At 41.8% G+C, this 26,337-nt stretch overlaps 1 protein-coding gene across 1 annotated transcript; it reads right to left on the reverse strand.

Annotated features, from left to right (window-relative positions):
• Positions 1-1,671: 1,671 nt before the first annotated feature.
• REEP5 (receptor accessory protein 5) lies at positions 1,672-25,353 on the reverse strand. Its single transcript, XM_082335619.1, has 5 exons — positions 25,162-25,353; positions 24,824-24,917; positions 11,604-11,742; positions 5,374-5,542; positions 1,672-3,992 (listed from the first exon to the last, which is right to left on the reverse strand). The coding sequence occupies exons 1-5, from the start codon at positions 25,277-25,279 to the stop codon at positions 3,943-3,945; spliced, it is 570 nt and encodes a 189-aa protein (XP_082191745.1). The 5' UTR covers positions 25,280-25,353; the 3' UTR covers positions 1,672-3,942.
• Positions 25,354-26,337: the final 984 nt, after the last annotated feature.

The following is a 26,337-nucleotide window of genomic DNA, read 5'->3' on the forward strand; positions in this document are numbered from 1 at the left end:
CCTGTGTGCATATCCTGTTCCTTGTGTGCGCTTAGTGGTTAGAGCCTGTCGTGGTTTAACCCCAGCCAGCAACTAAGCACCATGCAGCTGCTCGCTCACTCCTCCCCGGTGGGATGGGGGAGAGAATTGGAAGAGTAAAAGTGAGAAAACTCATGGGTTGAGATAAAGACGGTTTAATAGGTAAAGCAAAAGCCGCACACACAAGCAAAGCAAAGCAAGGAATTCATTCACTCCTTGCCATGGGCAGGCAGGTGTTCAGCCATCCCCAGGAAAGCAGGGCTCCATCACGCGTAACGGTTACTTGGGAAGACAAACGCCATCACGCCCAATGTCCCCCCCTTCCTTCTTCTTCCCCCAGTTTATATACTGAGCATGACGTCACATGGTATGGCATAGCCATAAAAAAAAGATGCTGAATTCAAAGAAAGAAGTGCATCATCGATTATTTTTACTTGACTAGTTCATGTGGTCATCTGAGGATTTTTTGCTCTGGGATACCTTAATGTTTTATGTACCAGTAGGAAATCTGTTCTTCAGAAAGCTATGTCAGTGGGGTGGTACAACCAGGGACTCCCTCCCTTAGCGGTCCGAGGTTGTTATTCCTCAAGTGCTCTTTCATTCCATCCCGCTGGATGTAGAAGTTCCCTGGAAACACAGGACTGGCGTTCACTGTATTTGCATGGTTGTCAAACATGCAGTTTACAGGAAATATTGACAGTCTCTCATGACCCACAAGAACTTGTGATTTAGTTTTTTTAAAACTCTGTTCTTCCTCCTTTGCATAAGGAAGTTATTGTTGGTTGAGTTTGAAATGGGGGTGGGAGGTGACCAAGGAATTAATTGTAACAGATTTGTGTTGATTCTCAGGCTATTTAAACAGAGGTGACAAGACCGGAATGTGAACCCAAGACACTTTCTTAAATTTGTCAAATTAAAAAAAGTTGTGAGGGTTTGACCTGACAAATAGTAGCCACACCTTCCACTGCTTACAAGGATTTCTGTTCTTAGTTAACTATCTTGCTTTGGCTTGGAGAATTCAGTTTCATTTTAGTATCACTAGTGGTGATGTTATCATTGTGGGGTTTTTAAAATATTTTTCTGAACTCGGTTTCCTTTGTGCTGAGTTTGGAAATGTGTAGGACAAAGCAGAAGAAATGTCCTACTTACTGTGGCAGCAGGAAGAACTGTAAGCGTAACCCCCCTGCCTGCCAATAACTATGCAGCATTATTTGTTTGGGTCATTCCTGGAACACGAGAAAATCAATGGGCAAGGAAAAAACTTTGAAATCGCTGTAGTTTACCATTTTTCCTCTCTCTTGTTTCTGAAGAATGCTAAACCTTGCCGATTCCTGAGGCAAGCAAGGCTATGAAGTCCGGAAAGCTGCGCTGCGCAGGCAGCTGCTGGCGGTGCTCGCTGTTGAGAACAGATCTGTATTACAAACCTCTCTGTTAAGGCCTGGTGCTCTCTAACAGCTCGGTTGCACCCCGAGATCCAGTCATGGAGCAGAAGTACTTCCTTCAGGCTTTTGGAGAGGTTTCTACTAGTTCCACAGTAATGAAGTTTGGGTAAAAAAAGTGAATATCCTGTAAAGACCTTCTGCCTTCTTAAAGTGATCGGGTTTTTAGTGTTGAGGTATAGGGTTCTTAAGAAATACTGAGGCATCATACCAGTCCTGTAAGAATCTCTTTATTTGCATCCATTTTTATTTAGCACATTACAACTTCAGCACAGACATGGAGCAGATGCATGTACCAACATTTGCACATAAATGTTGTGAAGAAGACTTTGAAGAGCACTGATCTGTGGGGCCAGCCCAGTGGAGTTACTTGCAGGAAAGGATAACCTGCTGCAGAAATTCAGTCATTTCTACTTGCATCAAGGCAAACAACAAGATCAAGTTCTGTTAACAACAGATGGTAGTTGTAGTTCAAGTAGAAATCTGACAAAGGAGCACTGAATTTAGCTGCTGGTCAAGAAATACCAAGTTGTAAAGACAAGAAGTTGATTTAAAGCCTAACTGTTAAGTTCCAAGAGAGATGTGAGGGAATGTTTTAACACTTACCTAGAAATATTTTATCCCCATTAATAACAGTGGAAGAACTGTTGAGTAGTAGATATACACAGTTGGTAGTGTTTAAAACACAGCACTAGGGTTTAGTATGGCTTACAGAAAAGTTCAGTGGGCGTAAGACAGAGGAAGGTAAGACAAGAAATTAAACCACTAAAATGGTGAGTCACTTCAAACTTTTTCCTCGCTTACATCTACAGCTTTGCTGTAAACTTTATCCTCTTCAGCACATCCACTCATAACAAAAAGTTGTCATGGAATGATTAGCTGCGATATTTTACATTTTTTCCTCCAAATGACAAGCTGCATGCTGTCCTACAGAAAATGATGCCCAGTGGGTCTCATACTTCCCTATCCAAGTTGACAGCCATTAAGGGCTGTGTTTTCCAGCTTAGAGCTTAAAATGCTTTCTCTTAAGTCACTTTTACATCTCTTCTTATAACACATCTCTCTCAAATTCAAAACTGACCTGCTGAGTTGCACTGTGTGCTTTATTATTTTGCAGTTCTTGCATCTGAAAATTTACAGTGAGTGTTTATATACCAACTTATTGCAGAAAGCCAAAAGCCTTCAAAAGTCTCTTTTAAGATTAAATCTTTTGAATTTAAGAATGTGGACCAGAAGTCACTTTTTATCAAATGAAAAGCTTAAGCTTACCTTCTGCGTGTTCTGCGAGTTAAGAACTGACATAGCATTACTGTAGGCTTTAAAGATGTCAGCATGGAGATGAGATGAAAAAGTAAATACAGATTCAGATCTAAGCAAAACTATATTCTTTTCCATTGATTGCAAAAAAGCCTTTGTTCTCTTAACAACTTTGGTTGCGTTCTTACTGATTGGTCAGGAATATATCAAGTAACAACAACAGCATCTCTATTCAGGAAGTTTCGGTGCTCATGCAAAGTTGTTCGTAGTACAGTCAGAAGAGATTACAGATTTTTATGAGCAGAAAAAGCTCATGGGAGGTTGTAGTCCGTCCCATTAATGATGTAGTTCTGGGGACTGACACCCAAGGCAGTTAACATTTCAGCAGGACTTTAGGAAAAACTGTTGGTAATGGTATCACTCCTTAGCGAAAGGTGGCTTGTGCTTTTGAGTGTGATCTTAAAAGGCACTCTATTAACAATTTTAGATGACAACTTTATTTAGCAAGAAGAGGCAAGGAGTTGTACTTTAGTCACTTTGTGCTAATCTTGTGCAATTTAATGCATCCATTTCCGGCTAATTACTTAACGCTAATTTAAGCCTCATCACTTGAATGAAGTTACTCTTTCCTATACTTAGTATCTATTCATTTAAGAAGACACACACTGTACCAAATATTGTGTTACAATGAAACATGCAACAGTGAATAATCTCTGTCATCAGGTGCCTAGAACATGTAATTTCATCATTTACAACTGTATTGGTGGGGAAGACATCTGTTATGCCATCTCTCACAATAATTCCCTGTATATTCAAGAAGATCCATTCAGACCAGTATTTTCCTTATACAATAGCTTCATGTTACCAGATGCACCACAGTCAAAGTGTTAAGAGTAATTACATACACAAAGAGACAACTAAAGTGCAGAGCCTGTGGGATATATACTTTTTATTTATGTTACTGCAGAAAGAGGTTACTGAAAGATTTCTTCTGCATGAAGATGAATAAAATATTCTCATTAAGCTTCAGATGCTGCCCACTGCATTGCTTTTAAATAAAAATGCTTACTTTCTATACAGACACAGCAAAGTAGTAAGCAAACTTACAACACATTCCTTTAATATATCAAAATGTTTCCAAGGCAATATTATTAAAGTTATACCACAGTTCCCAGTAACATCAAGCTTCATAAAGGAGGTGGTTGGGAAACTTTATCCAGTTAACAGTTTAAGTGCTCTTCTTTTCTTCACCCAGTAAGTTCACTGTTGCTTTCTTGGCTACAGGAAAAGAAAAGCAAGTTTAATCTTAGAGAGTGGCTTATTCAGTGTTCTTGAGCTACATGAAAAAAAAAAAATTCCTTTTAGGTCACAAAAGAAAATCATAGCTTTTGTATACACATACACACACATAGTGATAAAACCGATCATATAAAGATTTTAAAAAATAAACCATAAGCAAGGAGCAGCAAAATACAGAGCACAAACTGGCTTACAACTATTGTATCAATGAAATAGAGCTGCTCACAGTGTTTAGGACATACAAGTTAACAGTAAAAAAATCTACTACCAAGCTGATGAAATAGGGCTGGAATAGCACTAATGTGTGTGTGCATGCATGCATGTGTGAATGTTTTCTTAAAAGAATATATATATATGTGGAAATCTTTATATGTAAAAATAGGAAAAAGAAAAAACAAGTAACGGAATGAGGACAGAAAAATCCGACATGCAACATGGAAGAACATTATTTAAGATACCTGTCTAATGATAATTATTCAGGAAGGGTCATGCAGCAAAATTTCCAAGCGTAGTTGATAAAGGCAGATCATTTAAATACTGACACGAAAAGTGCTTAAGTTGGTAAGAGGAAATGAGACTGCATGCGTTGCTTGGGGGAAAGGAGACTTAAGGTGCTTTGAAATATCTTACAAATAAATTTCCTTTCAAATGAAATTTAAATAAACCTTTATTTGAGCTACTGAATACATTTCCTTCTCTTATTCATAAAACTATCCTCAGATATTTTAGAGTATGAGGATGCACTACAGAATGCAAGGAAATAAAAGCAAAAATTAAGCACTCTACAGGCTGTGATAAAATTTATTCTAACCAAATAAAAACCTAAGTAATTTCTTTAAGAGTGGATTCAGAATCCTTTGATCTCCACAGGAAGGAAAAGTACAAAAACTTAAGAGATGGTAAAACTTCATTTCATATGTTGCTGTTTATTGGAGTTGCTTTACTACACAATTGGCAACCCTTCTATGCTACCAGGTATTTGAGACGGTATTTTAGGAGATACAAGAATACACTGAAACAATAACTGTATTTATGGAAGGTATCTTGTGAGGATGTTTGGACCTGCCTCTAGAGAGATCGTTTACAGTGATACGTATGCTGGGAAGACACACAAACTAATGAGCCATTTCTTCCACTCATACAGCTTGCACTCATTCTAGCATAACTGCAGTCTAGAAAGTAAGATCCACTGAAATCCTCTCTTCCTGGCATCTTCACCCAAACTTAACTTCTCCATTATAATTTACATAGTCATCTTACAATTTTTTCCCCCCCAAATGATGAATATTAATGGTAATATTAGAGTTGCACAGGGAAATTCCTCCTACTTGCTGTGGTTAGCGAATGGTCTTCTCCTCACCTTCTTTAGTGATGGTGTCTGCAGTCTCTGCAGCCTTGTCTTTCAGGTCTTTAACAACACTGTCAAGCTGAGCTTCGTGCTTCAGGAAGAAAGGACGGATAATTCGATGATAGAGAAACTCTGCCCCATTAGAAGGACTTGGAGCCATACACCACAACAGGAAGCCGCACTACAACGAACAAGAACATCTGCATAAGTAGAAGAAACGAAGAGGAGACAAGGCGTACTGTGCCTTCCTGACTGTGCCACTGACTTGAGCGTATTTAAAACAGTACATCGTCCCCTTCATTTTGAATGGTCACCGTCCCGTAAGTATGCACGTCAGTATAGTTACGCACAGTGAATCTTTACATTGGAATAATTTCATGGATACTGATAGGGTAAAGGAGGAGGGCTGTAGTAGTAAAGCTAATATGGTAACAGGTGTATCAAGATTGCATGTACTTTTTTTTTTTTAAAGGTAGAAGTATAAAACCTGATTAGACAAAATGTTAGGCGCTCTGTCTCCTTCTAAACTATGTGGCACAGACCTGACTGAAGGTCTAGGTCCCTAAATCACTTAAAGCCAGCCAAAACGTATCCCTGTCCTCTCTGCCTCCCTGCTTTGAAAATGCAGCAGGGGAAAGAATGGGGTTTTGTGCATCCCAGAGCTAAAGCGACAAGGAGGAAAGATATATCCAACCTACACATCACGCACAGGCAAGGGTAATGCTTTTGGATCGCACAGTTTAGGCATAGCTTTTATAGCACAATCTGCTCGCTGGAAAAAAAAATAAAATGAACAGCACAGCGGGTGGGGTAATATTTCTGCATCTCACAAAGGGGACTGGAAAGACAGCTGTTACGTGTATTACAAATATGTGTCTTTACTACTGAAGTACCTTTATTTGGCTTCAGTTCCACCATCATACGCAATATAAAGATAGCTATGCAAAACAAGATCAAAACATTTAAGGGACAGGAAATGCCATAACTAAATTTGCTTGAGCTCTGAAAGAATATATAAAAAGATTTTGCAGGATAAAACTGCAACAAAATTAAGCAAATTTTCTCAGGAATTGTGCTGTTTTTTCCAGACACAAACAGAACAATATTATTTCGTGTCAAAAGTCTTTCCAGAAAATAAAGGCAGAACAGCTTTTCATAGACCATCTTTTCTTACAGCACGAAACAAAACCACCCTAGCCTCAGCCAAAATGTGCTTTGTTTTGGTTAGACATGATTAAATGTTTGAGAATTTCCACACATTTTTGGGAAGAGAGGGAGAGGGAGAAAACACAATCAACAGCAACAACTCAGCTCTTCCTCCTGAAAAAAAAACCACCACACAATTAGCTAAGTTAGGCACCAAAAGTCAAACTAATCATTTGAACTACAATAAAACCGTAAAAGTCTGCATTTAAATACAGTACCACTTATTTAAATAGCTTAGATTTCAGAAGTTTTTCAGTTTCCACAGCAGCATCTACAGCAGCTGAAGAGATGTTTCAATGCATGTGCTAGAGCTTCTGAAAGTAATTTAAAAAAAATATAAGCAAAGTTTCTTATTTATTTATGAGGTTTCCAGTACACTGCACAGCACAAAAGCATTTCCTAGAAACTCGTTCTATCACAGTATCCTTTCAGAATCCTGCTGTGCCTAGCCAGGCATTTGTCTCCTCTCCTTCCCCTCATACTTTTGATGTCCCACTGTAAAACTGCAAAGACAGAACCACATCCAAATATTTGTTTTGGTATTACATAAGAAACTCTTAAATAACAATTTGGCCATTACAAAGTGATTTAAGTCATGAGAGGTTATTTTAAAAGAAAGGGTCTGATTTGAGTTTAACAAAAATAATAAATAAAAAAGATAATAAAATCCCTTTTCAATTATGAAAACCACACAGTCTTCTTCAGGCAAGCCTTCCAAATATTTTAGAATATCTCCCCTCTTTTCTTCCACACATAAGGAATATTGAGATTGAATGTTCTGTAGGTTCTGCTCTTCATACCTGTAAAACCTTGGCTTTGTCCTCACTGCAGTGCACACCACAGTAAAACTGATCCCCTGATGCCCATCAGTTGAAGAAAACACATACTGTTTTTGGAGGAGATTGCTACTCCTTTTTTCTTTAAGCCCATTTCTCATTCCCCTTGCCCCAGAGAAAATCAGTTATGACATATTTGGAGCTGGAGAGCTATCTTGACAGGCTGTCTCTTTGAAAAGGATCACTGATTCCTGGGGATAACAACTGCCTTCTACAGAAGTTTTTGCCAAACCAATTTACCCCTCTTAGGCAAGCTTAAAGCTTTCTTCTTTAAACTATTTCATTGTGGTGTCAGAACAGAATGACTTAAAAAGAGTGTTTGCCCAGAAGACAAAGAAAGGTTTTTCAAACTAAAGTGTCCACCAGTGAGAACGCCTACCAGGAACATTTCAATGAATTAAAAAAAATAATTCAACATGCAGTAAAATTTGGCACGAGTAGGTAGCAACTGATGTAGTATCATTAAGCATGGTCAGAGAAAATAAAGGCAAAAAGTGATGGAATATCAGTTTTCAAAAGCTTCTATTATTTAGAACTTAATGTAACAGAAAGAATAAATTGTAATATCTTATGTTGTTATCTTTCATTAAAGGCTGAGAAGTATATTGATTTTATTTCCTGTTAAAGAATACCTGGCCAATTACTGATAGTTATTTTACCTGTCCCAATATACAAAGATGTTGCTTAGTTCTCCTTTGTTTTAGGAAATCCCTCAGCTATACGTCCAACTTCCTCTGAAACTAAAAGAAATGGAAATTTCCCTTTTCTTGCCTAAGAACAAAATCAGTCATGTTGATTTTACAGCTTTGTCACAGTATAGTCAAGAAAAAAAAAATCAAATCTTTTACAGTTATAATTTGTTCTCAAATACCTGTTACTTTTGAAATGTACTGAAATAGACATTTATATACCTTTTCTAGAGGACACATACCAAAGTTGCAAATCTCAGTCTTTTCAAAGCTTGAGAATGTCAGACTTAGTTTATTTTTCCCTTGTCTCTCATGAAAGTGAACTAACATGAGCTACTAAAAATAAAGTGGTTTGTAAAAAGGTCCAGAAAGCTCAGAGTGATAAAATTGTTAACCGAAAAAAAAAACAACCCAAAACCTATATTCTTTGTGACCCTCCAGACCAGCCAGAGAAAGGAATGGAATTTGTGTAATAGGGCGACTTCCTTAGGCAGACACCAGAGCTGGGTCTAACCCACCTGGATCTGGTGCTAGCAGCTGTTCTTGCCCGGCAGCACAAAACCGAATACAGCTGGGTTTGCTACTACAGCAGAGGAAGCTGAGAAACACAGCAAGCGTGCCCGTGGCCAGTTCCACGCGTCTACAGACAGAAGACTATCAAAACCCAAGACACAGCTCATATGACCACAAACATGAACGCGCTCCTAACAGACAACTGCAGTCATTAAAACAAGGTCTTCATTTTAACAGAAGTGGAGTAGCTCTTTAGTTGAAACCAATAATTAATTGCATTTGGCACGTCGCTACACTAACAATGACAACTCTCCCTGCTTCATTTGACTGAGTGCCTCGTAGCAGCAGTCTGCGTAATGCACCCAGTGTGATGTGTCTGCTAGGAATTCTGTTCAGAAATAGCATTCTAATATTTCAAGACAGAACTCTGGAGTCTCCTCGCCTTCCCGTTACCAAGAATACTCCTAGGATGATAACCTCCGCTACAGCCTGCTTCACTGGCTACAGTATTTTAATGCCTGAATGCCAAAGAAATCTTTAAATAATTAACAGAAGTATTGAAAACCAGATCACATACACATGAAATCACAAGTTGCATGCATGTCCTGTGCTTCAGAGAAAAAAAAAGCAGATAAATAAAAAGCAGGCATTACAAAAAACCCACAAAACTCAAGAAATCTCAAAACAGTTTTCAACCGGAGAACAAAAGCATATGCAAATATCGTAACGTATTCAAAGGAGTTCTTGAATACGCCTTTCTCCCACCTGTAAAAACTCCTAGTGTGCTGAAAGCTTTGAGGTGACAGAGCCTAGGTTCTGGACTTAGGGGAATACAGGAGCAGCTATGATCAGTGCCTCAGCCCTGCACGTCAAGGTACATGGAAATATTGAGCAGCTAAAACTCAGTCTGGACTGGAAGCTACAAGCTGTATCAAATAAATGTGAATATGCAAATTTAGCATATTTGGAAAATGAAAGTGAGCTTGAAATTTGCATGAATGACATATCTGGGCTTCTATTTCATTGGAGACATCACAAACTACAAGAGGTTTTACTCGTGGATGGACTGAAAGCTGGAAGCTGCCTGCTTCCTCCTTTTCCGCACAGGGAGTAACTTCCATCCTTCCACCCAGTCAGCAACGCTTTCTGATTCTCAGCCAACACCTTCTGTCTGCCTTTGTATCACAAAAGAAAACCTCTCCTACTACCCACTACTGAGAGCAAATACTTGACTTCTATGTGCCTTCAGCAGCTATTGTAGAAAGCTGTGCATTTACCATAATTGCTTCCTGTGTTTGCTTTTGCTGAGCAGAGAAAAGTACCTTTCTGTTGATGCCACCACTGCATGTAAATGTGGCACTTCTGATACAGTATTATCAGAGCCATTTGTGGTTGGTCTTTATTTGCTAGGTCAACCTGAATTTCAATTGCACGTGCTCTTCAGAAGGAGTGCTGTGCTGGCATGAAGAAATCATTGCCACGTCTTTTACCACCAAGAAGTTAAAAAAGCAGCTCTGAAAATACACTGTATGAATTCCCAACTGTGAGTGTACATCACTGCAGACAATGGGTAAAGTCATAATCCTGCTAAACTGTAAGGTGAAGTTGGGGATGTGAAATAACTGTGTAAGTGGCTAAGAACAGATTCTTCCAGTGCCATAAGCAATCCTTTTGGATCCTATTCAGATCAGATGAAATTGTACTTTGAATAACAAACTTTGAGTAACTTCCAGTAAACAGTAAAACTTTCACACGTTTTACCCATGCTAAACTTCAAAATACCAGATTCTTCTTAAAAACTTTGCAAAACCATTAGCTTAAAATGGAAAATATATTTTCGGTTTTGATTAAGGGAAAAAAATTAAGGGGGGAGGGGGGGAAAAAGGGAGAGAATTAACTTTGTGAGACAGACCAGAATATTTTTAATTTGAAGCAGTTGTTCAAATTCGTGCTTTTTCTTAGGGAGCTAGGGAAATTTAAGCATCCAAACAATTGCACAGTTGATGCCTGTTAAAGATTCAACAGGAACAATGCAGAAGCATAACCAAGCTCTCCAAGTCAATTTTTGTCTTTAAACTATGGCATTTCCTGGGAAAATCATTTGGCAACATCAGACCTTACCCTTAAAATTTTACATGACCCCACCACAATAGGTGGCAAGTAAATCCTTTCAAGAACTTTGGTGGGGCTAAAGCAGGCTAACAAAGCAAAAGAAAAGGAGTAGAACAGCCCACTGAAACAGAAAATAGTTTAACAGTTCTTTAAGCTAAACAAGTGACTCTCCAGCAAGCTAGAATGTCTTGTACCCAAGAGCATACGTGGTAATTGGCTATCTCCTAGAATAATTTAACATGTTAAAGTTGATTAAAAATACACTCACACCTTAGTTGACAAACAAAGCTTGGAACACATTAAGCAAATCACTGTAGTCAAACCACACTAACAAATGCACATTAGCAACAAGGTCCTCTGATACCTGCCATTTCCCTTCAGGAAAGTAGGCTTAATTAAAAATGAAGTCTGAATGATTCGAACTATTCTTATATTGCAATTTCCTTCTTTGCTCCCTGTAGCGCAGATGTTAACACTTCCTTTTGCTGCCTTCGTGATTTTACTCTCCACTTTTGCTAATGCACTTAAAGGAAAAATAGAGCAGCTCTGTAAGGTTTACCATGTGCTGTCATTTTGCCCAAATTTACCTGAACACCAAGACAAAGACCTGTCCTTCTACGGTACAGCTACACCATCTCTTTTTCCTAAAACATGGCAGACCTTTCCCTGCCACCCATCCCAACTTCCCCTCTTGTCTCACAAAACCATGAGCCGTAAAAAGATCATTTTCATAGTGCTAAATTACATGTAACCCGCATCTAAAAAATAAGGTGTGACCCGGGAATGGTTCCAAGGGAGTATGTTCTCATCTATCTATTCTTGAAGACATTAAATTAGTTATACCAAAGCTGTCATTTTAGGAGACGGGTCACATGAACTAACATACCTTTAGCATGTAGTAGAAAGGGAACCAGGACAAAAAGATATCAGAGAAGAATTCCACTATGCTGAAAACACCATACACAACCCAGTAAGTCAGCCACTGCGTGTCATCATCTTTGTTGGGACTTTCAATGGCCTTGATCCTGTAAGGAAAACAAAACAAGTGAGCAGATCAGTAGCATCAGTCTCATCTATAATGGTGAAGTTTTTATGACTCAGATTTGTTGTTAAACGTGAATCCTCATAATAATTACTCTATATGCTCTACAGAAGAGAACTAAGTAGTATCTACCATACAGACAATGTGCCCAAGATCTTTGAAGAGCAAAGCTTTTCCCTACATGTCAGACTTCAAAAAGAAAAGATACTCAAGCTACTCCTAGCTCTGTGATTACAAAAAAAAAAAAAAAAAAAAAAAGAAACAAAAAACCTGAGCATCCTCACCTTATTCATGATACAGTTCGTGGGACAGGGAAAATGGGATAATCTCTGGCCAGTTCCATTTCTGGATGCATTGCAGTAACCCTGACCAGGAGACTATTGTACATTGAAGCATTAGTGATTCATATCTGAGTGAGCACAGGCCTGTGCTGCACATACAGCCTGGCTTTCAGGCCTGTGCTGTGCTGCACAAATTCCCTGGTCACGGGATAAACTCAGCAAGGTCACTGAAACAGAGGATCCCACAGGCAGCTCCCACTGGGTACCAGTGATGACACCACCTGCGTGGCCTTGCCTGTATCTAACAGTGAACATCTTTCCTCTCTGACAGTAGGAATGATGAATAGAGTTGTTGTCTTGAAAGAAAAACCCTACAATAGCTTAAATTATCAAAACGGGGTACCCTTGTCTAGAGATGAGGTCTGCACAATGTGCTGTGTGTGGATCGGAGGCCTGCTGCACAACTTGGGGTTCCCAGCATCTACAGGGATATAAGATTCTCTGTACTACTCTCTGTTTCTCTATAATGTTAGCTCTAATAAATAGCATTTTAAATGAAGCTTTACAGAATCTGAATGCCTTTCTTACTGGGATCATAACAGACCAGCACCTCCTGGTGCAAACAGCATCTAGACAAAAATTTTAAATCTAGTTCAGGATTTTGAAGTGAATCTCAAATACCTTTACTCATAATGGACATGCGCTAGGTTCCTCTTTGAAAAGTTAAACCACAAGATTTGCTCTAACCGCTAACAAGCACCTGGTCTACAAAAGCAGAGCAGATCCAGTATGCCCTGCCACATACAGTGAGGACTACGTATCTGCATTGCCAGTTGTTCTGCTCTATAAATCCATTCCTACAGGACTTGCAAATTCTGGTGTAGACTATGGTATTAAGAACAGGGTGGAGCAGCCTCTAGTAAAGTCTCAGGCTTCCTGCATAATGACTGACTAGGTTTTTGTTCTCCAATTGCTAGGGGAATGCAGTTCAAGTTTACACGGTTCTAAAAATAGGAAGTTGAGAGAAAGACGGACATGCGCTTCCTTCAGTAAAAGCAGTGGAGACTCTGGACTCGCCGAGTTCCAGATTAGCGCTGTAAGAAGTTTTGGAAGGAAATGCTAGCAATTGTAAGCCTGATAATGTAAAGCTTAAAAGTATTAAAAAGCATTTGTCCTCTCCACTCATGCTGTAGGATTAAAATCTGTAGACTCAGTTTAATGAATTTAGTTTTAATTCTTTTATAACTTTTTCCTTTAATATCAGCTATACTGTTGCTGAAACAGCACTTGTGGGACATATCAAAGGTGCAAAGTTTCCTTTTAGTTCATAAAAAAGACTGAGAGTCAGGGAGGTTTACAAAATAGAAACCAGATAGATGGCTGGCTGTGAGTACATTTCCTGATTTGTGAACTGAGAAACCCTTTGGACTCTGTCACTTCCTAGTTCTGTTATTTTTTTTAATTAATGAAAAAAAAAAAATCAATCACGTGACACGCCTTATGTTTTAGCAAAAGCACTGGCTAACCCTCCACATGCAGAGAGAACTGGCATAGCTACTGGATTGAATTACTCTGAAATGCAATACGAGGATCGGATACTTAATTTATGCATTATTTCCAGTAGAGTTTGTGGCTGGCCACCAGGGTCCTGCAACAGGAAGAGCAACGGCCCTTGCCATACCCCATCATGCACAATAAGGCACTGTTATTGAGGTACTGCTGATCAGCACAACTGGAAGAACAGGTTTTCCACAGGTGGATGGCAGCAGGTCTGCTTACTGCTGTTGCTAACATCACAACGTTAGGAAACAGTAGTCTAGGCAGTCTGCTCAAAGACAGTGCCAACTTCAGCTGCTTCTGCCCTCCCACTGTAAACCACATTTTTTCTATGCCCTCACCTCTCAGGTAGTCTAACACTGCCTGGTGCGGGGGCCCTACAAAAAAAACCAAACAAACAACAAACCCACAACAAACAACACAGGAGGTATGGGAGAGGGCTACTGATCTATTTTCAAGGTGTGAAACTATTCTTCTGGAGGGAAAGAAACAGTAGAAGTGACTAGTAGGGAAGTTAGAATGGTGGATAAATGGAGGAGAGAACGGAACTAATTGCAAAGTTTCTCAGTGTTAAGGAAAATTTGCTGTAGGGGTTCATTGTGTGATTTCTCTGGTTCTGCTGACAGCTTCTCCATTAGAGGCATACAGGGGAAGGCTTAATTTACCACAATAAGCATGCTAGCTTGGTATTTGTGAGAGAACACTCTGCAGTGAAACCACTAACAGCCTTGCTGTTTTCCAGTCATCGTCTGAAGCCATCTATGGATTTAAGGACGTATTGTTTAATTCTTTTTAACATGATTAAAGTCATCTTAGTATTCATGAAAATCAGTTTTCATAAAAAAAGCTTAGAATCTCCAATTTTGTGGCAAAGGGCAGATGGCATATCACTGTGTCAACGAGGCATGCTCTGTTATCTTATCTCCTGTAAAAATGGATGGCCTTTGAGAGCTCCTAAATGCAGTGCCACGGGGGTGCTCCCTTTTCAACGTTCACCATCTGCTGCTGCAGTTCCTTAAGGTGATGTCTTGAAGGGATTACTTAAACAAGACACTTTCATGGCCACTCACAAGCAGCAGTACTACAAGTGGTCAAAACCCCACATGATTTAATAAGCCAATATGCAGTATTAAATCCACATGTGGTGTTTTCTTGCACACTGTAGGAAACAGCACATTTCCCCTTCTTCTGTAAGGGCCTGATCTTGGCAGGCGCATCAGACAAGCTCAGGTGGCAGACCCTCACCACACCCACCAAGGGAACAGCCACGTCAGCAAGGAGGGAGGGGCACAAACTGCATCTGTTAGCAGTGACTCCGGTACCAATCCCATTGAGTGGGAGGGATGGAAGGAAAAAGCAGGATATACCAGGGCCACCGGTGAATGAAACTTTTATCTGAAGTCAAGGAAAGGCAAGTATTTTATAAATAATCTACTTCTCAATGGGAAATACATCCCTCAGCTGAGACTGCCAGTGGAAATCCATAGTCTAACATGCCCCTGTTTAATAAAAGGACAAAAGTTATCTTCATCCTTTGCTAGTTATACACTATTTCAATAGCAAGTCACAGAAAATACACCTTATCCAAGAACAAATAAGTACAGCAAGTTATGTAGAGTATCTGAATGGATAGGTTTTGTGTCCATTTATCACTGTAGTGTTTTCAACATGAGAATCCCACCCTAATTAGACCTATAAGTTATCCTGTAAGTTATTAGGTCTTATCCTGGTGTAATGCTCTGCACAATCAACCTTAGGAGATACATCATATATGTTACTTCAAGCCAAGAACATTTTATTCTACTCCATGTTAAGTCATGGATCAATCAGTCTGATATTCAAAATGGAGTCTCCATCAATAAGTGAAAAGATATAGATCAGGAGGCATTGGTAGTACAGCCAACTTTAGCATAGCCTTCTTGTAATGGTTATTTATACGTTGCAAGAGCAAGTAAGTCAGTCTCTTTAGCACATAACATTAGGAATTCCTAACAAAGGAAGGAGCATCCAAAGCCTATAGTTTCAAATTTAAAAAGAAAAGAGATACTGTCAGTTTTTTGTAAGTTTTTTCTAATACTGATATCACTAAATTCCATGTTAGTTATATGTAGTAATTACACATCACAAAGGATTTTATATGGTGCTTACACACTAACTGTAGAGGACTTCAAATAAAGCCTCACACAACTATTTACAGTAGTTCTGCACATCAGAGGTAAGAGCAGTCACTAGGATCAGCTTCCAGGAGACTGGATGGTAAAAACCACAGCTCAGTTCTTTCAAAAAGAGATGCCCGTCCAGCAGTGTAAGTGGCCTGCCGTGGGACAGCATTGCAACTTGTGCAGACAGATGGAGAGCCGAGAAAAAACTTCATTTTCAGCCAGATCTGTTTCTTGATAACTTTGCTAGCTGGTGATGCCAACAGGGAAAAGCGGAGGCTGCCATGCTCTCCAGTGGCCCACAGCCCATATCAGCTATGTAGCTACAGTATCAGAGTACCGTCTCAATTTTGGCTGTGTGCATCCTAGAATCAGTCAAATTGAACTCTAGATCAAGTGTGGTTACTTTATCCTGTTACCTGATAGTAACAGATACTGGTCTAGTTTTAGTAAGCTGCCAAGTTGAATTCTTTCACTTAAAGCATCTGACTCATTTCAATGAAAAATCAGCTCTTTTCCAAGAAGTGACTATTATACGCTCTTGAATTAGCTCTGGCATAACAAATCATTGTTAGAGTTAATTCACACATACAGTACTCAGAGAATAAGCATATTATAAGTACACCAGTTATGAGTCCATTTGGGTTTTTTTTTGGTTGGTTTTGTTTGTTTGGGTTTTTGGTTTTGGTTTGGTTTTGTTTTTGTTTTTTTTTTTTTTTTTTTAGCTGAGTCCAGCTAATAAGATGTGGAAGCCAGAAATAAAGAAAGAAATGCCAAATTTTATTGCTGTAGTCTCATATGCAGTGGTCACTCAAATCCATGTAATTTACAAGATGTACCTCATGACTCTTGTATAAATAAAGTTACAAGTTTAAGACAAAAGATTAGCCTCTGTTAAGCCCAGCATTCGTGCTGTAGTTAGGGAAGACTGGACCATTTTGTGAATCCTTCCTTCAGTTTTCTAACCAGAGCTATACTAAATGAGTAAGCAGGAATATTTGTGACCCTCTTAGCCAAGCATAACTTTTTTTTTTTTCCATTTAACTTAAAAACCCCCTGAAGTTACCTGTACTTCTAGGGCTTATACTTACTGGTCTGCCCCAACTCTTTACGGCAGGTTCTGGTAATTCAAAAATAATTTACTTCTAGCTATCTATCCAGACACCCCTGTGCGATCAACACTCCACTGCACCAGAGGCTTCCTCAGTTTGGTGCCTCCCTGTCATCCTCATTTCAGACTCATCTTGGCAGGCTGCCTCCGTGACATTTGGCATCATTTCAGTGAAACAAGTACCTGTGTATTTGTATTTGCTTTATCATTTTGTCTTCTACATTTTCATCCATCAGTTAAAAGCCTTCTCTCATCCATCTTTCCTCCTCCTTACTGACTCCAATAGCAGAGTCATGCATTTGCAGATACTGAAAAAAATCTTTGTGCCAAATGCACTTACAAAACTGCTGCAGTGTAAGTCTACCATCTCCCCTCTCTCAAAATTTTGTGTATCCAGAAGACGCAGACAAATTAATGAAGGACAGCAAGGGGGGGGGGGGTCACTGCCCATGCAGGGACAGATATTCATAGAGTCATAGAATGGTTTTGATTGGAAGGGACCTTAGAGATCATCTGGTTCCAACCCTCCTGCCATGGGCAGGGACACCTTCCACTGGACCAGGTTGGTCAAAGCCCCATCCAACCTGGCCTTGAACACTTCTAGGGATGGGGCATCCACAAGTTCTCTGGGCAACCTGTTCCAGTGCCTCACCACCCTCAATAGTGAAGAATTTCTTCCTTATATCTAATGTAAATCCACCCTCTTTCAGTTATTAGAAGACAACAACAAACAACATGACACTAGTACAAAGGGTTCTACCTTCGTTTCTTCAAAGGCAATGGAGACTGAGGCCACAAAAGGAGCACATGCCATTTTGCCCACCAGTGAAGTGAGTCCTACAGACTACATGGTAACTCAGCACAAAGCTAGATTCCTGCAAAAAAGCAGCAATCATTTCATTGCTCTCTGCTCATTCTTGGCCCAGTCTCTTCCGGAACAAGTATTTGTACGGCCACATGATGAGTCAGTTCCCCGGTTCTGACTCAGGTTAAAACCAGCTTCCCCCAAACACACACCCGCGGACACGCAAGCTTTTTTTGCTGCAATTAACATGCGTCAGTGCCTCAGTCCAGCCTGCCAAACCATTTGGTTACTGCTTGTTCTGCCACACAGGCCGGGCAATGCGGGTGGTGCTGTGCAGCAGGAGCTCCGGCAGGCTTCAGCTCCCCACTCCCGGAGAAGCTGTCCATGCACTCTCTCTGGAAGCGGGATTTCCTCCACTTCCACCCTTAACACTGGCAAGGAAAGTCACTGCAGCCTTCAGCGGGGCTCACCCGTGTACACAGTCTCAGGCTGAGCTTTACCGGCTTCACTACTGGCTGTACTTGTACACATTAGCCATTAGACCAGTACTGCCTGCTAGGGTCTAAAACCACTGTTTTGGAAATGTCTAATCCCATCTTATATTACAGAATTCTTTCAGGGTGTCTTTCCTGAAAGCATTGACAAGAAAGAGAAGTGGCGTGCAGTGAGGGAGCTTTGGGAAAAGCCACATTTTACCTGCGTAGTGCAGAACATGCTGCATCCCACCAGAGGAAGCCACTTGCTAAGGATCCACAACACAACGCTTCTCTATTTGTGACAATTTTGTTAGCAGGAAAAAAAACCATTTCACATGCATTGGTTGCCTCTCCACAGCTGTTACTGTTTAAGGTGCAGGCACAGCGATCAAACACTACTGTTGTGACCAAATGGAGAAGAACTGGGCCCCTGCTACGACGTGCTTGCAACAATACGGAAAGAAAAAAAGTTACATTTTCCTGTCAACCTATGCTGCACTGCAGAGACTATATTTCAAGTGTAATTTTGTTACTGTTTTTTTCAGTTCTGTCTACTGCAATATTGGCAAAAGAATTATAGCATGGCCTTAATTTATATAAATGTACAGTAAAGCATGAAATCATGGTGCAACGTTTTCAGACTTGTCTCACTTGGTAAAACATTGCTGTTTCAAGGTAATCACCGTGTAAGGAGTTATGAAACTAGAAACAGAAATCCTACAGTTTTAATTATTGAATGTAGTTCAAAAAATGACTCATCAGGGATTGGGAAAGAGACAAGTTTTAGGCTGAGGACTAACTTCTGGGTTGAGGCTGGTTTGCAGAGACCTGAAGAACTTCCTTCCTTGGTACAGTGCTAGTTCCTAAGCTGTGCAGCAACAAAATTTTGCAATTTTTAAAAAAATTCAAGTTTTATCTAGTCTTCACAGACCCTCACATGAAAGTCTGCATTTCTTTTCCTAGCAGCCGAAGACAGTCTCATTAGCCTCATCTAAAAATTGTGCATCTTGTTCATCGTGTGCATAGTGACAAGCTAGCTTCCTTCCTTTTGGGACAGCAAGATGTGGCCAGCTCTCCTGCGTCAGATAGTCCCATGGCTGTGAAGAAAGACTTTTAAAATATAACTGGAGTACATCACCACAACAAAACAAACAGGAAAACAAGAAAAGCAACTAACCGTACTCCGCATTTTTTTAATCTCACTTTTTGACTTTAAGCTCACTTTTTCAGCATTTAGGATCTGCAATGCCACACATTAAATGTTAGAAGCATTGTGACTCACCAGGAGGAAGGGTAGTTTAAAAATATATTCCAGCAAACCCCACTGATATAAGTCTAACTATTCCTTAAACCTCTGTAGGCCTACATCAACCAAGTCGCTAGAGGTCAATACGGTAAGAGAGAGGAGCGCATGCAAGGTGCAGTACTGCAGTGCATCCTGACCAAGAAGGTCTGCTAAAATGCCTTCATTTGTCCCTCAAACATATCCGCAGTCCCTAAAAATAGTATCTACATCAATTAGAAACTGGAAATCTTTCAATGAGTCTAATTCAGATTGCGGACCCATCTGTATAAAAAACCCCTCTCTCTTTTTAACCTAAATTTAAGATACGGAGGATAAATTCAAATTTTCCTACAGTTATCGTAATATTAGACTCTCTCTTGCATCTAACCACTTGCTATCTCTAGAAAGGAATGCACATAATTTGTCCAACCAACAGATAAGATGGCTTTTATTTTAAACATGACACTCTAAAACCTAAAAGACAAAAAGCAAGTATGTTTGGAGGAACTGATTTGGCAGAACAGATACAAAAAAGTCAAAAGCCACTTTTTAGTGTCTAAAGCCACATGAAGAGAGTATCAGCTGGGAGAGGAAACAGCATTAAGTGCAGACAAATTTGGAAACTTTCTGCTTGTATTTATACTGAGTGTTGTGAATCTGGTTAGACACACCAGCTCTCTCGAATCACTTTTATAAAGCAGCAGTGGAGCATTACTTCTGAACACCAGCACATCATGCAGCGTTTTCCATGAAGGAAAAAAGTAAGCACGCTCCTCAGAACTTCTTAGGAGAAAGCAAATTTGCTGCTGTAGCTCTCAACAAATACAGGAATGATTTTACATTTTCTAAACAACTGTGACCAAAGAAAAACAGCGTTCCTGTCTTAGAGGTATGGAAGAGGCAAAGGAACTAGGAGACAGGCTCAAGACACCATGACAATATTCAAATTCACAATTTAATTGCGTGTTTATACTTCTCTACAATCAATGTAGATTGCTTCCTGTTTGTAAAATGCCATGAGCAGCACTTACATAGTAAAAACAGCTACACTGAAGTAACAGCATAAAATTAGCCAAAGCAGAGAGAGGCATGACTGTACTCTGCTTTTCTCCCTTGAAGACGCCAGTAATACGTTCAGACATTTTACTGCCTAAAGCTATTTCCATGTTGGCAATTTTTAAACCAAACATGACAGCACTTCTGAAATTTCTAATCCTTTGCACGCATTTCTTAGTCATCAAAGGCTCCCTTCCTGCTTGCACTCACTCTTTCTAATTTTTTTGAGGCCGTTAGCCACCACTGGCTATGGGTGGAGCTACATTTAAACAGGCTAGCTCTGGAAAGTTCAGAGAAGCAGTGAAAACACTGGCAATGTTATTTATATACTGCCAACACCCACTTCTTCCATCTACTAGTCTGAATATTGCCTTGTGCAGTTAAAGCTCGCTAGAAGTATAAAAAGTTGCTTCTATCATCCGTGGTAAACTTTTCAATGCTGGTCTACTGCAAACACAAAAGCCTGCAAACAAATACTGGATTTCAATTTAAAATTAATTATTCTATTTCATCACATAGCACTTAACAGAATTTTAGGGAAGAAGACTAGGGTTTTATGACAAACTTTAATCCAGATTGTCTGACTTACTGGGAAACAGCCAGATAACATTTACCTGGAAAACTACTGTTTAATTTTGCCTATGTTAAGAGCCTCAGGTGGGCCCTTGCTGGTGACATGGCATAGAAGACTTGGATTTTTGGGAAGATTTTGTATTGCTAGAGAAGAAACTCCTCCGTGTATGAAACCAGTACAGACACACAAAGCAAAGCTGAAGGTGAACATGAACAAGGGGGAAGGAGAAGGGAAAGAGCTGTGCCTGCCTGACACTGTAACAGGCATTAGCTAGAGAGCTGCCCCCTCCCCTCGCGTTGTCTTTGAGCCTTGGCCGAGGCCAGCACCACAGTGATGCGAAAGCAGGCAGCAGTGCAGCTGCACCCGTACCACTTCACACCGACGGCCAGGCACACCCCATCTGCTAGGTCTAACCCAGTGCCTACGGCCTCCAGCACTTCTCTACTTGAAATTCGCACCTGCTGCACAGCACACGCTGACAATGAATACAGAGAACGATGTAAATGGAAGAAAATAAACTACAGAATTATACAAGGCCTGACAGGCAGATACCTGCACATCCGTAAAACTGTCCTGGTTCATGTGCAAACAGACCGAAATCCAAGCTGAGCATCCTTCTCTCGGGTTGTTTTTTTCCAATATATTTTCTTTCAGCCAAGCACAGAGATGAGCAGTAACTACTGTGACCAAGGTAACCCAGAACTAAAATCCCAATAAAACAGATTTGGAACATGCCTAATGGGTCACTCACCCAGTAGCCTGTTTGCCATTTTAAACAACTGTAAGGACAGGAGGCCATCTCCCTTGCAGAACACAGACACCTGTCCCACTCCTTCATGAGTGTCTTTTCTGCTGAACAGAAGCCTGACCCAGTACTTCATTATTTCTCACTTTAACCAATTCAGTCACTGACAATGCAGAAGCGATACAGTGATCTACTTCACAACAGAAGTAAGTTAACTGGGGAAAAGTAACCTACTTTTTCTCATTCAGTACCTTTCTGAGACATTTCAGGCTTGGATCCGTTGCTGAAACACCTGCGTAAACATCAAACTAACACCCTGCACAGTATGTTCCGTTTACGGCTCCTGACCTCTTTCAGAAGCCACAGCTTTTACAGCAAAAGCCATTTGAAGGTGTTTGCAGCTGATGAAAACAGCTGAAAACTGTTGCCCAATGCTAGGAAGCAAATCTCACTATGGTTAGTTCATATAGCAGGCTCTTCAGCTGCCTCACCCTGGCCAGTGTTATTTATGCTTTGGGTCTCCATGCTTTATGAGCATGGGGACAGCGCTCAGCAGTACCCTAACTGCAGTACAGGACCCAGAGCAGCAAAAATGAGAACAGAAATCACTCCAGTAATTCAGCTTTATCTTCTTGCAGCTTAGCCCTGCATTAGGATAGAGATCCTACAGTAAATATGGAGAGCAGTATGGTAGCACCAAGATAAAAAGAAACCCATATGGTGGAAGAAGGGTAGTCACCAAAGAGGATTCTTGCTCTTTTTCACGGTCAGGCAGCCCATGCTTGACTCCAGACTGAAAGCCATCTCAGGAGACAGCACAGATGTCCCGGTGTGTTGCTATCACACTGATCCCGTAACGCTGTACAGGCTAGCAAGGACAATACTGCCTGTCCTGAGTCCACACACCTCACTCCCAAAAAAGGGGAAGCTAAACAGGACCATGAAAATGCGTGCACTAGCATATGTCCTCCCATGTCTCCTCTGCTGGCTCTGCAGGCTTGCAAGCAGAGCAACACATGTGGGAAAACGCTACGTACCAGCTCTGTACTTGGGAAGGGAAGGAAGGGAAGGGGAAGGGATCGAGCCCACCTGTGCTGTCAGCAGGCTGCTTCATAAGCTGGCTGCAGGCTGCCACTGAAAGACAATGGCATGCAGCACATCACATGTGTTTTAAATTAGATTTTCACCCAAGATCATAATTTTCTCCTAAAAATATTTCAGCATTAAACAGACAGCTAAAGGGAAAGCATTAACTGAGCATGAATTGGAAAAAACAGAAGTGGCATTGTATTGATGTGCATGTTATTCATCATGGTATTTTATTTAAGTAAAATTTGCAGCCAAGGACAATGGCATATGCACCCATTATTAAAAGAAAAAAATAAAACCAACAAACTCAAAACACCCCACAGTACTAACATACAGGAGGTAACTTTTCACATTAAGATACATTTAAAACCACCTTCCAACATGAAAAAGGGTAGACACCCTACAAAAAGGTTTTTAAAAATTTTTCCAGATTTGGAAGAAAAAAAAATGGAAGATAAAAACCCATTGTTCATATTTGATTTGCTACTGTCTTGCCTCCAGAGTTCTAAGAGCTTTTATTATCAATTTATTCACCATAGATGCATAACAGTGGATTTAAAATATAATCCCAAACCCGTTTTAAAACAAATTTAAAAATTTAAATAGGATTTTAGAAAGTAATTATGTAAGTTTAAGAGTGACCTAAGTCAGACACAAAATATTACATAAACATAATTCCTACACAACTATTTTAAGGTTTTGAAGCTGTGTTGGCTATTTTCACTTTCAGATTTTAATGAAAAAATATCGTTTAACTAATCTTTTCACTAAAAATTGCCTTACAGAAAATAAAACCTAAATTTCTCCAGAGTTCTTGGCCTATAATCTCCTAAATTAGTGCTCACCGGTAACAGCATTTAGAAAAGTGTTGCTTAGTTTTAAGCATCACAACCATAAGACATTTCAAGAGAGTCAAAAATTAAATCAATCTCCCACATCTCTGAAAAAAACAAAGGAGAAGGAACCTATTTTGTATTGCCCAGGAGCTAATTACAGAGAACATCTTTTTAAAAGTTGCTGACTGTATTTAAAGAGAGTTATGTAAAAGGCAAGCCCTCTGTTTCAACGATACAGCAGTACAGCCGGGAAGGACTTCCATTTTATGAACTTACTAGGCTACGCAGAAGGTTTTATTTAGTACATTTCTGAAGTCGTTTGGAACATACACCATGGTGGTCTTACTTAATGGGAAATACATTTTGGTCTAATAACAATATAATGCCCATGAAAGATACCAGATATTCTTAAAACCAAAACATCTAAGGAGGCTTTCCTTTGAAAAAAAATCAAATATTTTTAAGTCTTTTACACCCAAGAGGAGCTAGAGTGTCTTCCCTTCCACCCTCTCATCAGCTCGGTGGTTTTGGAGTAAACAGCACTCCTTCATGCATCTCTGCCCCCGGCCCGTTACATGACCTAGTGCTTCGTATCAAACATAGGATGACACTGCACCAGCGCCTTCCTGCGCATCTGGGAGTGCCATCAACTAGAAATGCCGCTGTCAGTTTTAGCAAATACCGCTACAACGCCGATTCTCCCTCCTGTTACCAGCGGCAGGTAAGACACAGGGCTCCAGCTTCCCACTGAAGATGACAAAGCTGGGAACCCAAAGCCGAAACGTAACGCGCCACGGGGAACTGGTTTTCAAGTGTGGAAATTACCCGGCACCTCCCACCTGTAACTTCTGACGTAGCGCTTGCCAGGTGGGAGAAACCTTGCTCTTCACCGAGCACCTTGCGCCAGTAAAACCGTAAGCTAAGGGAAAGGGGTGGGCGGGAGAAGCATTTGGGAGCCTGGTCCTGGAATGCCACCGCGACAGACCGCGCGCCAGCGCGCGGCTGTGATTTCGCAACCTCTCGTATCCTCTCCCCCGCGGGCAGCACACGCGACCGTCGTGGTAAGAGGGGCAAAAGTCGCGACACTCACGAGATGTAGGCGGGGTAGGCGAAGCCGATGAGGTTGCAGAGCAGGGACGCGCCGTAGCCCACCACCAGGTACACGGCCACCGCCCCGACGATGGCTGCGCGGGGAGAGAGCAGAGAGCCGTTAGCGCGGGCGCCGGAGGGGGACGCGTCCCCGCCCGCCGCCGGGGGAGGACGCGGAGGAGCGGGAAGGGCGCGGCCGCCGCGCCCGGAGCCGCGGCCGCCGCTGCCGGCCCTTCCGCCCCCGCCCTCCAGCCCCGGTGCGAGGCCCGGCGCCCCCCGGCCCCCAGCGCCTGAGGGGAGCCGGCGGGGCGGGGGCTGGGGCCGGGGGTCGGAGCTCACCGGTGGCGATGTAGGTGCGGTTGACGCCGGTCTTGCTCTCGATCCGCTCGAGCACGGCGGTCATGCAGTTCTTCTCGTGCAGGAACCGGTCAAACCTCTGCCTCATCGCCGCCGTCATGGCGAGGCCGCCGCGGGCGCCCGCTCCTCAGCCTCCACAGCCCCGGGCGCACGGCGGCCGAGCGGCAGGCTCCGCCTCTGGCGCCGCCCGTCCGCCCACCCACCGTCCGCGGCGGGAGGCGGCACCGCGCCCGGCCCCGCCGCCGCCGCCCCCGCCCCCGGCCTGCGGGGAGCGGCGGGGGGGCGGTGGCAAGCAGCGGGGAGCCATCTTCCGCCGGCCCTGGGAGCCGTGCCCGCGCCGCGAAATGGAGGTCGGGGGGCGCCGCCGGGCCTGGGCGAGGCCCCCCGCCGCCTCTCTGAAGAGCCCCGGAGGCGGGGCGCGCTGCGGCACGGAGGGAGGGGTGAGCCGGGTCTGCCGGCGGCCTCCTGCCTTCCGCGCCCCGCGGTCCGGTCCGGTCCGGTCCGGCTGCGGCCGGCTCCCTGCCGAGGCGCCGGGGCTGGTTGGTAAGCTTAGAGGCGCGGCCTGGGACGTGGCTGCAAGGAAGGTGCTGCTTGTTTAAGCGAGCAGGTAGTGAATCCCCTGCGTAAACGAAGCTGAAGAGAAGGAGGGCCCACACATAGCCAGCTCCAGTCCCCCAAAATTGCTCAAAAGATTTAAAAAAACAATAGCAGTATGTGTTACCGCTAATTTCAGACGTGATGAGCAAAAGTCAGAAGCGGATGGTAGGAACTGACATGATGTAGAAGAAAGGTTATGACATCATCATTGCACAGCTACGCAAAAGGTGTGTGACTGGACCGAGGGCAGCGGTTCCTAGCTGTAACTGTACCCTAGAGTTCACGGTGTGCGCAATGTTCTTGCCACCTAAATATAATTTGTTGGCTATGATGCAGTCCTGGAAACTTCCTTGGCCGGGCTGACCCTTCCCAGCATCTCCTCTGCATCTGACTCAGCATTACAACTAGTAACGTAGACTCTCTCTGCCTTCTTCGAACCGGTGTCACTCGTAAGCGTGCCAGAAAATACAAATCAGTCCTCCGAAGATTTGTTTGTGTGTCTTATCTTCACCTAAGAAAAACTTAAATGTAAATAGCACATTGTGCTTTCAAGCTGTCATT

This window comes from Platalea leucorodia, assembly GCF_965183815.1.
Source record: "Platalea leucorodia genome assembly, chromosome: Z".
NCBI lineage: Eukaryota > Metazoa > Chordata > Aves > Pelecaniformes > Threskiornithidae > Platalea > Platalea leucorodia.